This window comes from Pipistrellus kuhlii, unplaced genomic scaffold (genome assembly GCF_014108245.1).
Source record: "Pipistrellus kuhlii isolate mPipKuh1 unplaced genomic scaffold, mPipKuh1.p scaffold_m20_p_1, whole genome shotgun sequence".
Taxonomy (NCBI): Eukaryota; Metazoa; Chordata; class Mammalia; order Chiroptera; family Vespertilionidae; genus Pipistrellus; species Pipistrellus kuhlii.
Genome location: NW_023425404.1, coordinates 82,836,061 through 82,848,571, shown reverse-complemented (window position 1 = coordinate 82,848,571; position 12,511 = coordinate 82,836,061). Strand labels below are relative to the sequence as shown.

The 12,511-nt window shown below is 38.9% G+C and overlaps 1 protein-coding gene across 9 annotated transcripts in view; it reads left to right on the top strand.

Annotated features, from left to right (window-relative positions):
• Window positions 1–12,511, top strand: part of EPC1 (enhancer of polycomb homolog 1) — a 103,879-nt gene that overhangs the window by 28,985 nt on the left and 62,383 nt on the right. For 2 of the 9 annotated variants that reach the window (XR_004990694.2, XM_036453841.2), the window contains exon 1: window positions 96–539. The exons of 1 other annotated variant lie outside the window; for it this stretch is intronic. Coding sequence is in view for 6 of the 8 variants with exons in the window: in XM_036453841.2 (XP_036309734.1) it covers window positions 387–539 (153 nt within the window). In the remaining 2 variants the exon portion in view is untranslated. Of the gene's footprint in view, window positions 1–88; window positions 540–12,511 lie in introns of those variants that run through there. 6 more of the 9 variants (XM_036453772.2, XM_036453824.2, XR_004990693.2 and 3 more) reach the window with 6 other exon arrangements.

Below are 12,511 nucleotides of genomic sequence, written 5' to 3'. Positions count from 1 at the left end.
CGGGCGCGGCCGGCGGGCGCCGGGGGTTGACGGGACGCGCGCTCCGGGCCGGCGCCCGTTCGAGCCCGCGCCCCCCCCCCCCCGCGTGCCCGCGCCGCTGCGCGATGCAGTGTGGGGAATGGCTGGGGTTGGCTGAAGAGCGCACAGTGGAGTTTTAATGTCCGCCATGTTGGCCATGGCGTATTGAAGAGAGCAAGCGAGCGAGGCGCGGAGCGGCACAGCCTCCCACCCTCCCGGCTGCTGTCAGGGCCCCGGACGGCGAGCTCTGCGCTCCGCCCCTCAAGTCCCGGCAGCGGCAGGCGAGTGGGGACCGATCCCCCGGTTCTCCATGATCCCGCTGGCCGGGGCCGTTTCCCCAGAGCAGAGAGGTATCTGCTGCGCCTGAGATGAGTAAACTGTCGTTTCGGGCGCGGGCGCTAGACGCCTCGAAGCCGCTGCCGGTTTTCCGCTGTGAGGATCTGCCCGACCTGCACGAATACGCCTCGATAAACCGAGCCGTGCCGCAGATGCCCACCGGAATGGAGAAGGAAGAGGAGTCGGTACGTGTTAACTCCCCTGTCCGACCCATCTCCAGGCCCCGCTCCCTCTGCTGCCGGCGGCGGCGGCGGAGCACCAAATCCACACAAAATGGCCGCCATCTTCTCTCCGCCGCCGACTCCCAGTCGCCGGCCGGCCCTTTCCCCGCTCCCCCCGGCCTCGCACTCCGGCCGCTGCGGCTAGACGGGACCTCCTCTGAGGCCACCCGCCGACCCCGGCTACTGGTACCCGGGTCCTACGGAGTTCGGGAGCCCGAACGGCACAAAGGGGTCACGTGACGGAGCCGCCGGCAGCCATTTTGTGGTCTCAGTAGTCGGGTTGGGCCTGGTGCTTCTGGAGACAGGAACGGGCTGGGTCGCGGTGGGGTGCGGCGCGCCGGGTGAGGAGGACCCGCCTGCAGGCCTCTCCGCGGGCCACTGGGTGGCGCGCTAGGGCCGCCTCGGCTTTCGCGCGTCTTTGGCGCCTGGGAGCTCCGGTTCCGCGCTGGGAGGGGGCGTTGCGCTTCCTGGTAGCCTGGCGCTGCGGGGCCATGTGGAGTCTGCGGAGGCTGCCCTGGGGGTGGCAGGTCTCTGAGACTGCCACCCCGCCCTGCAACGCAGTGTGGAAAGGACTGCATGTTTGCCCCGACGACTTTTTCAAAGCAGATTTTCTGTAAACTTGGCTCTTTTGCATTCATTCTCCCCCAGTTCTAGTTAGTGGGAGGATAATAAACTACTGTCTCTGAGTTTTTCTCAGATCCTTGAGAATATGTTCAGATGGTTGCAGATATTTTTATTAGTACTGGCTCGTCTTAAACCTGTAATTTTATTACCGGGTTTCGTTTTGTGTGTGTGTGTGTGTGTGTGTGTGGTTTTTTTTGTTTTTTGGGTTTTTTTTTTAATAAAGTTTTAAGTTCGCGTGCTTTCTAATTTTTCATCACAGGGGGGAGAAAACGCCCACTTCAAGTAGATATTACAGATCTACATTTCAAAAGAGGATCCCTTCTTACCCATAACTTTGCTAAAGAAATCTTAATGTTAAGATGTCTAAATTGGATGGGTTTCAGTATTTAAATAGTTAGAGCTAATAGACATCGTACCAGAGCTGTGGCTTTACCTTGTCGTGGAGATTGGGTTCAGACATAAGGACACTAGAATCTTCCTCTCATTTCCCCCAGATCCTTGACAGTATAACTTGATGACTTCTAATCCTAAGGAATTGCAATACTTGGTTTTCAGGTACAGCCGTTTAAACAGGGTGCAGTGTATTGACAGTTCAAGGAAGTCGAGGAATCGCTGGATTTGTGCCCTACAATTTTGTTGTGGAAAATTGTACTGTATTACCTCTCTGGTACTGTAAGAATTTTAACTGTAGAAATTATACTCTGTAATGTTGACTTTTGAAAATAAAGCTGTTTAAACTGGGTTGTTTAACCTTTTAAAGTAAAACAGTTCTGACAGTCGAATGTTACTTTTCAGAGTAGTGTCTTAAATATAACTTTACAGGTAAGCTGAGTAATAAGGTATGTATTATAGTAGTGGAGATTGTCAGTACATTGAGATAGAACCTCTTATTTTACTTGTATCATCTTTGGTGTAGAATGGTGCCATTTGTTTATTTTTAAATAAGTGATTTGTTTTTAAAAATTAAAGTACTTGTGACTGCAGAATCTTGTATTTGGTTTTATTTTTGTTTCTGTTTATAAGTTTTACAGATTATACTTTAAATTTGGGGTGTTGCAGTTACACTGCCCTGGAAATTAATTTCTAGTTCAAGGCAAGGATGGGGAGAGGCTTGATAAAAGCAATATAGCACTGTATGTAGTACACTTAGAAGTTTAGTTAAGTTGTGCTTTAGTTAAAAGTCTTGGGCAATCCCAAGAGCAACAGCCTGAAATCAGAGTTGGCTTCAGCTAAAGTATCAATATGCTTTTTAAGTTTTACAGATAAGTTTTGTGCACTGAAATAATTCTGACATCTTACAGTGCAATAGATATCATTAGTTTGTTACATGTGGAGTCCCTATTTTTGAGGGACATGAGGGATGGGTTTTTTCACACTACCTTTTTCTGTCGTCTGTTTAGAATTTATTTCACTTCACATCCAACTAAAACTCTGATCCGTGAAGCATAGGTCTCAAGAATAGATAATGAATTTAGTAGAAGAATGTGACCAGTACTAGGTAAACAGCTGCTTTACAACTCTGGTTCATGCTTGTAGTTAATGGCTATATAAATCACAATATTGAAAGTAGCATGTTTCAGAATTATGAAAATGTATACCAAGAATAAAGGTCATTGAATTGAGTCAGCCTTAAAAAAACAAAAACTCGCCGAAACCGGTTTGGCTCAATGGATAGAGCGTAGGCTTGGGGACTGAAAGGTCCCCGGTTCGGTTTTGGTCAAGGGCATGTACCTTGGTTGCGGGCATATCCCCAGTAGGGGGTGTGCAAGAGGCAGCTGATTGATGACTCATCGATGTTTCTAACTCTATCTCTCTCCCTTCCTCTCTGTATAAAATCAATAAAATATATTTTTTGAAAAAGAAAAAGAAAACCTTTTTGATAATTTACTGAAACATGATACACTTCTTAAAAAGGATTAAAACAAACTCTTGTCTTTGACTGACACTTTGTTTATGGTGTCTTTTAGGTAAGAGTGACCCAGAACCTGAATCAAGTGTCCCATAATCCAGTTGTTGGTCAAAATGGAATAGATTTAGATGAGGAAACTTTTGTATACACCACCTCATTAAAACATTTCATGATCAAAATATATCTGCAAAATTGTCAACTGAGCTATACCTAAAATATGGTACTATACCTAAAATATGGTAATTACTACCATATTTTGTTTCTATGGTAAACTTGACAGAAATTCTACATCTTAACACTGGGAAAATAACATTTATCAATGTAATCCCATTTAACCAATTTTTATAATATAAACTTAATACACTGACATAATGAGGCATTCCTCTTAATTTTTAATAAACTAAGTAGAATTCTCCTCTTCACCCCCTAAATGAATTTTTCTCAACTTTGGAATTTAGTTATTAGTGTTTTTGTTGTTGTAGAATCGAAAAGTAATTTTAGATTATAATAGAGGGACTTGATTGAGATCTTAGGTGGCAGGGATTAAATGTCTGAATTGATATAATGTAATGTGTTGTAGCTTAGTAAATCAAAAAGTAACAGTTGAAGGTCTTAATGAGTTACAGGAGTAATTTTCAAATCATTGGAAATCAGTAGACTGAGCTATAAATATGAGACAAATGAGTTTAGGGATGGGTGAAAAGGAAAGAAGTTAAAGCATTTGGGGAGGGGGCAAATGTTGCACCATTATAATATTTCCCCATTATAATATTTTAACTTTTCTTTAAAATTATAATCTTAACTTTAAGGTCTTAACTTTAAAATTGGAAGTGTTAAAATAATAAATACAGTGCCACAGTTTTACCTTTAATCGAAAGGAAACTTTTCTAAGGTGTCAGTACTATTGACTTTTTAAAAATTATTATTAAAGTTGGAGCTTTATGTTAAGTTATAATTCTCCTTTATGGACATTTCTCACTTTAGGAATGACATTCTGAAACTTGGTTTTAAAGTGATATTTAACAAATTGGAGTTACCTGGTTCCTATAGTGGTTTAACTTACTGCATTGGGATGAATGCAGGCTGTGTGGCTGCATTTATTATAAGGGACAGAGAAGAACCGTTATTGTCCTTGCTTAGACAGTTGGGTAGGCCATGTGATGTAATTAACATGTTGATGGTGTCACATTGATATTACCCTACACAGCCACCTTAAAATTGGGGTTTAGCCAACACCTAGTTTGAATTGGGTTCTAATTAGATGGAATAGTCTCATACACTATCCTTTCTTGCTTCTTAAAATTATATTCTTCATTATTGGCCCAGTATACAATCTTATTAAACCCAAGTTGAGGACCACTTACAAAGCAGATAGGTGGTTTTTGTTTTAATTAGGAGGAAATTGAAAATATGTACATACCTAGTTTTTGTTTTTTTAAAAATAAGTTTAAATTATTTTATAAACTTAAAAGTTTGCTTTCTCACCTTTGAAAGAAATTAACGTATTTCCTTTAAAATTTTGTAAACCAAATTGTTTTAATAAACCAGACAAAATCACAAGTAATTGAGAAACAGTGATAAAATCAAGTTTTTACCCTGCCCAAGATATTTTTGAACGGAAGTTTCTAAGTTAGGGTTTTGAGAGTTACATGAAATGATTGCGGAAGACAGTGGATTACCATATATGTATATAAAACTTTTGATGGTATATTTTTCTAGGGAGAAAGTTCATATTTGTCAGCAATTTCTCAAAATGTTGGAAATTGATTGGTGGGGTTGGAGGCATGGAGAAAGCCAAAAATGTATTCCCTAGAAGTTTCAAATGGAATTATTTTTTGTTTATCAGAATGGCAGTTTATTACATGGACTTAATAGGAGAAAATAATTGAAAAATTAAAGGGTCAATAAGAGACAAAAGGAACCTCTCAAAAACTATAGTGCCTGGGTGCCTAAAGTATTAATATTTGCTCCCGTTTCAGTGTTCTATTTGATCTTTAAAAATGTGTATGAGTGCCATTTGTACTCTTATTTTCTTATAAAACAATAATAATGAAAACTAACAGGCTTATGTAGCTAATGGTGTTTGTGAGTGCTTTGTGATATGTAATAGAATTTGTGCTGAATTGTCTTTTCTCTGTTAATCAATAGGACTTAACTAAGAGTACCATCTAAATATAGGGTAGCTTAAATTTTGTAAACAAGGAATAATAATCTGCTTACAAATTCATGAATTTGTGGCTAGGATTAAATATTAAACCAACCACTCCTACCATGGACTCGGTTTCAGTGTTATCTTTTTCATTCTACCACATCATGTTATGTAGTAATAGTCATTGTAAAGAAATAGGTGGAAGGTATATGTGTGTATGTATGTGCATACGTAATGGCAGGAGTTTTTGTTTGTATATATAAATGTGGTTCTGATTATATGGTTCAGTTTTCCTAAAAAGTTAAGGGGACTTGTTATCAGCAATGGGTAATTGGTTAAAACAGTAATTGTAAAGCAGAAGGTAGCATTTTTAAAAGAGCAATAATGCCATGAAATAATGGTATAGTTTGTGATTTTACTTCTTAAAAGAAGTCAACTCACAGCTCTAGCTGGTGTGGCTAGGTTGGTCATTGTGCTATGCCCCAAAGGTTTGATAGTTCCCTCACAGGCCAGGGCACATGTCCAGGTTTCAGGCTTGCTCCCCGGTGGTTAGCCGAAGGATGTTCTGCTTTGACATCAATGTTTCTATCTCTCTCCCTCTTTTCCTTCTTCCTTCCCTTCCTATATACTTCTCTAAAAATCAATTAAATATATTTTAAATTTTGAGAAAAAAAGATTTGGGGATCAAATGAACTAAGAGTCTTTAAGTGCACAAGTGGTATGAAATACAGAGACAAAACTAGAAAGAATATGTCTTACTGCTAAAGTAAACTCTTGAACCCTTAAAGTGTGACTTAATATCTTACAGTAACTTTTCTGTAAGAATAAATTTATGGGGAAATCAATGAGTAAATAAGTGATTCAAGTTTTTAAGCAACTTGCTAGAACTACTTTTTGAAGCTATGTTATTTTAAGCACATTTATAAATTGTGGCAGATCTAAGGAATTTCATCCACCAGCCCCACTGTAGAGGTAATGAAAAACAAAGTTGTGTAGTTAATAAATCTAATATGACCCATTGTCTGGAATTGTACCTTTGATGAATAGGAATACATTCACTTCATTAAAAGATAAAGTCCTTCAGTTATTTGTTATGGAGGTTATCTTTAATAAGTGGTTCAATTTTGAATATGCATGGTGACATAGTTTGCTGAATCTTGCAACAGATTATTAAAGCGAATCAGTTTGGTTTAATTTCCTTTAATCAGTAGAGCAAGTTCTGGCTGAAGAAATAAAATGTGGCTTTGCAGTGAATCCAAGGCAAATATTATCTGAAGTTTAAATATCCTGTGAATGATTTGATATAGGTTCAAGTGTTTTCATATATTGAGATGAATTATTTTGCAGTTCATTTTATAATTTTGAAATCATAATCAGCTCAGCCAGTATTGCTCAGTGGTTGAACGACAGACCATGCACCAGGAGTTCAATTCTTGGTCAGGACACACACCCGGGTTGTGGGTTCTATTACTAGTAGGGGCTGAGCCAGAAGCAGCCAATCGACGTTTATACTTCTCTCTCATTGATGTTTCTGTGTCTCCCTGTCTCTCCATTCTTCTCTCTAAAATCAATAAAAACATATTTTATATATACATGTCATCTGAGAAAAATGTACTACTTTTTGAGTCCTTAGACAAGTCAGTTACTCTTACTAAATGAACTTCAGTAAAAGGCAGCATAAGTAAATATGTTGTATTGATAAATTTCATTATTATCAAATACTAATAGAATGTTTAGAATAGCCTTTTTTGTTGATTCTCAAAAACTACTTGTATTTATACAGTCCCTTGTATTTGAGATCGTCAGATATAAACATATTAGATGTATTCTCTGTCTCTAAAGAGTTGTATGATATAGTCATAAAAATTGTCTTTTAAGATTAGATAACTTTTAATTGGGAAAAGCATCAAACTGGGAGTTATTAGACTTACCCTCATCCAGCTTCTAAAACTGTGTGTGCATACATGCGCCCACTCATCCAGGTTTTGTTAACTGCAAAATGAAGTACAACTATAATTGTTTCCTGTTGTGGGTATATTGTGTTACCAATATATTTGTCTGTTTCCAAATGTGTATTATGTGTTTATAATTATAATTAATCACATATTGAATTAGCTAATGATTTCTGCATATTATATGAACATTATTTACACAGAAGTAGTCTGAGGGCATGGATAACTGGTTTTCGTTTTATAAATTGTGGCAGATATAAGAAGTGAATTTCATCCATCAGCCCCACTTCAGTAGGTAGATAAAAAAATTAAGTTGTGCTGAAACCAATTTGGCTCAACGGTAGAGCGTCGGTCTGCGGACTAAAAGGTCCCGGGTTCAATTCTGGTCAAGGGCATGTGCATTGGTTCCGGGCACATCCCCGGTGGCGGGTGTGCAAGAGGCAGCTGGTCGATGTTTCTCTCTCATTGACATTTCCAGCTCTCTATCTCTCTTTCTTCCTCTCTGTAAAAAATCAATAAAATATATTTATAAAATAAATAAATAAAGTTGGGTAGTTAATAAATCTAATATGACCCATTGTGACTAAATCCTCTCCTAGAGGATTTAATGAATTTAAATGGGTCACAGAATGCTTTTAGTATTATGAGAATTTTAAATGAGAGCCAGAATTTTGTAGTGATGGTTGCAAATTTCTGCTTTACCCACAAAGTAATAGAATCTAAAGGGGAAACAAAATATAAATATGGCTGTTTTGAGATCTAAAGGAATAATTTGGTCATTATTCTAAATGTTCATTGGGGATATTTGAGGTAAGGTATGTTGTACAAAGGCTGAGAAAATGTAGAAAACCATTTTCATTCACTTTTGTAGCACATAGTTGTTGTGTATTTGCTATGAGCCCAAGACTGTTAAATAAAGGCCTTATGGGTACAGTAGTGAATAAACAAGGTTCTGTTTTTCGTAGGTCTTACATTCTAGAACATAGGCTCTATGAGGGCAGGAATTTTGCCTGTCTTATTTACAATGTGTTTTCAGCACTTGAATTAGTGCCTGGCACATGGTAAGTGTTGAATGTTTGTTTATTGAGTGACCAAATTCCGATGGGAAAATACAGATAAAAGACAAATGAATAAAAGTAAAAAAAATATATATATATATATATATATATATATATATATATATATATATATATATATATATATATATATATATATGACAACTCTTATGTGGCTTTGGAACAAAATAATACAGAATTTCAGGTGGAAGGAGAAGATAGTTTCCTTTGCATAGATGGTCAAGGAACATTTAACTGAACTTTGAATGGTAGGAATGAGCCAGCCCTGTGAAGTCCTGGATGAAGAACATTACAGGCAGAGAGATTTTCACATGCAGAGAGCTTGAGGTAGACACACAAAGCTGTTATGAATAGAGCAAAGTGAAAAAAAGGGTTGAGTAGTATGAGATGAGGATTCAAAAAGTAGTCACGGGGTCCATGCCTGTAGGCAAATACAGGGAGTTTTGATTATTTTGAAATGAAATAAGGCATTGAAAAGTTTCAGGCAAGGGGAATGACATGATCTGAATTATGTTTTTTTAAGATTATTCTCCTTATATAGAGAATGAGTCATAGAGTGAAGGTTGATGGTTTTAATTTAGTGTGGAGATGAAGAGAAATTGGTAAACTTGAAGTGTATTTTGAAGGTAGAGCCAAAAGAACTTCCTGAGCAATTTGAGTGTACTAGATGGGGAAAAGGAATCAAAGATTAACCATTTTTACCTTGAACAGCTGGATGGATAAGTGATTGGGCCCCATACTAAGATAGGGAAAATTGGTGGAGGGAGGGTATAGAAAGGATGGACTGTTAGTCATCCATTTTAATTAGAATATGCAAGATTCTAATTAAAATGTAGTACATTAAAGCAGTTTGCCCAAGAGGTGTATAATCTGAAAGTCTAGTGTATAAATGACTTTTAAAGCTGTGCCCTGGGATTCAGGTAGAAGAGGAACTATTAGTGAAGTAGGAAGAAAACGAGGATAAATGTTGCAAGGAGGGTAAGAATATTGACTGCGGAAAGTGACCGTTTCATTTGTTTAAGTGGTGGGAAGAAAAGTTCAATTTGAGTAATAGAAAAGAATGAATGATGCATAAAGGGGTCACAGCAAATATAGATGACTCTTTGGAATAGTTCTACTATGAAAAGGAGTACAAAGAATATAAGGTGGGAGCTGGAGCATCAACAAATGGTTTCTTTTAAAAATTACAAAGCTCTAAAAAAAACACTAGGAGAGGGAAGCAAAACTGAACCTTTGAATTTTCTAGTTACTACCTAGAAAATTTCCAGACTGCAAGTATAAGTAAGGGAGGTTAAAGTGGCTTCAGAATAGGGCACAAGAGATGCAGAGAGAGATCCCCTTAAGTCTCTGGCTGAAAGTTGATCTATGAGGAAACTCCCGAGGCTGCAGGGGGAAGCAACTGGAAGGAAGGAGGAGGAGCAGTCCTGGGAGCCCGCAACAGACTGGAAAAACTGTATGTTGTATATTCAGAGTGGGAAGCCCTCCTAACATAATGAGCATCAGATAAGAATTCTCAGAAGGATTATTTCCTTAGTAGTGGAGTCAGCTCTAAACTAAAGACTATTCTGTACTCCCCTAACAAAGATTAAATTCTAGCCTCAGAAGGATCGCATTAATTTCAAGTAATTTATATTCTAGAATAAAGCTTAATGTTTAAAGGAGTACTAAAAGTTTTACAACATAATGTTAGGGACCCAATAAAAAAATTAGGCATGCAAAGAAACTGGAGAATATAATGGATAATTAAGGGGAAATTAATAAAAATTAAAAAAAAGATAGAGAGAAATAACCCAGGTGAAAGGATTAGTAGATAAAAAATGTTAAAATAGCTATTATAAATAAAAATGTTATTAAAAATATATAATAGAATAAAATCATTAAAAAGGATAAAATTGTCTTAATTCTTCTTTCCTACTCCAGGACTTTGCTCCTAAAATCTATTTTCTGTTTCTCTCCTGGATCAGTTATTTAAAGGGGTTGGTCACTAATTAGAGTAATTAGTTGATAAATTGGCAGTTTATCCTATGATTTTATTTTCTCTATGAAGTATGAGATGAGGTCATCACCTCAGAGTGAGGGGACCTTAAGAGAGACAAAGGTAAGTGTGGGAAAGCTAACCTACTAGAGAAATGTGGTAGTATTGGTGAATTAGCTGAGGGATATTTGTGGCCATTTAAAAGTGAGACCAGTTAGCCCTGATCAATTGTTTGGAGCTTCGTTGCTTGCGTCCAAAGGTCGCTGATTGGATTCCCAGTTCAGCCCTGGACCATTTGGGAGGCAACCAATCTGTCTCTCAATTTTAATCTCTCTTTCTCTCTCTTTTTCTCTCTCTCTCCCCCCCCTCCCCCTCTCCCTCCCTCTTTTCTTCTCTCCCTTTTCCTCCCTACCCTTTACCCTCTGCCTTCTACCTTCCTCTCTCTTTAAAATCAATGAAAACTTAAAAAAATAAATAAAAGTGAGACCAGTTAACTCATTTGGGCAATTGAATGTAAGTATTGAACTTGATTGAGTTCAAACACAAAGTAGGTATATAATTTTTTTCTAGGGTTACTCAGCAAATATGAAGAAGGAAAAGAGGATTGAGGCAATTCAAGTATTTGAGGTAGATTATCAGGATAATAAATCTTGGGATCTATTATAAACTGGCTAAGTAGGGAGAAAACAACAGGTATCTGATGAAAAGTGGGGAAGTGGTAGGACTCATTGGAACAGAGTTCTATGAAATAGCTTTGTTGGAGTAGGTGAAACTAAATCAGGGAGATAGTTGTTAAAGAGTGAGATGTTTAACTTTAGATTTTAGAGGTGGCATGATTATTAGTGAAAGCAAGATCTAGAGTATAATCACAGGAGTGGTGACTGAGGTAGAGAAAAGATTAGTGTGGGTGAGAAGGTCCATAGTACTAAATGTATTATCCATACAGACATTGTCACTAAGAATGATGCCAGAAATGTAGTAGCAGTTGAAAAGACCGTGAGTGCCCTAACCGGTTTGGCTCAGTGGATGGAGCGTCGGCCTGCGGACTCAAGGGTCCCAGGTTCGATTCCAGTCAAGGGCATGTATCTTGGTTGCAGGCACATACCCAGTGGGGTATGTACAGGAGGTAGCTGATTGGTGTTTCTCTCTCATCAATGTTTCTGACTCTCTATCCCTCTCTCTTCCTCTCTGTAAAAAATCAATTAAATATATATTAAGGGGGGGGGGGGGGAAAAGACAGTGAGCTCTGTGACTGAGAGAGTGTATATGATAGTTTTGGGGGGAGAGGCTGATGTATGAACTTCTGAAGGGTTATGATTTTTGAAAGGAAAACAATAAAAGGACTAGCAATGGAAAGGGAAGCAAGAGGATAAACACTTAACCCATCTGTTATTATGTGAGGCAAGGGAAAATAAATGGTTTCTGCTAGAAAGGACTATAGTGTAGGGAGTACTGTTTTTAGAAGACACTGACAGGTATCGGGTAGGGCAAGAAAATGAGGGAACATTGAAAGAAGTTGAGAGGGGAACCAAGATGGCGGTATAGGTAAACACTGGTACTGCCTCCCACAACCTCCCAAAATTACAACTAAAATACAGAACAACCATCATTTCACCTGAAAGCTGGTGAATGGATGTCCTAGAACTAAGAAGTAAAGAAGAAAGCACATTGAGACTGGTACGAGGGGCAGAAGCATGGAACAGGCTGGTCTGGCACTCACATGGGCCATTTTTTTTAATTCAGAGGGAGATTGTCCCTGTGGAGGCCATCAGGGGGAGCAAGGAGTCCCAGCTCTACACCCAATTCCATACTCAGGGCCCAGTGGGGATTGTGGCTAAAGGACGGGGAAGCTGCTGGAGACTTGGGTGTTCCTCTTAAAGGACTGAGCATGAACTTACTCAGACTCGCTTCCTCTGAGCTCCAGCAAACCAAAAAGGCATTGGGGGCTCAGACACATCCAGGAGAAACTGGATTATCGGGCAAGAACTTGGGGGCCCCTTTCCACCAGATGGGTCATTGTTATGCTGAGATCTCCCCTATCCCAGGGCTGACTGACAACCATATCTCAGTCCCCATCAACCTGGAGCACACTTGGTTCCACCCTGGTGATTCCCGAGACCCTGATTCATCCATTTTGAAGCACTATCCAAGCAGCAGCTTTTCCATGTGAATGGCCTGTTCTTATTCAGGCATCAGACTTGGCTAAAATTCTGTCAAACAAGCTTCAGCTGGTGACAGTGTTTCCCAAACC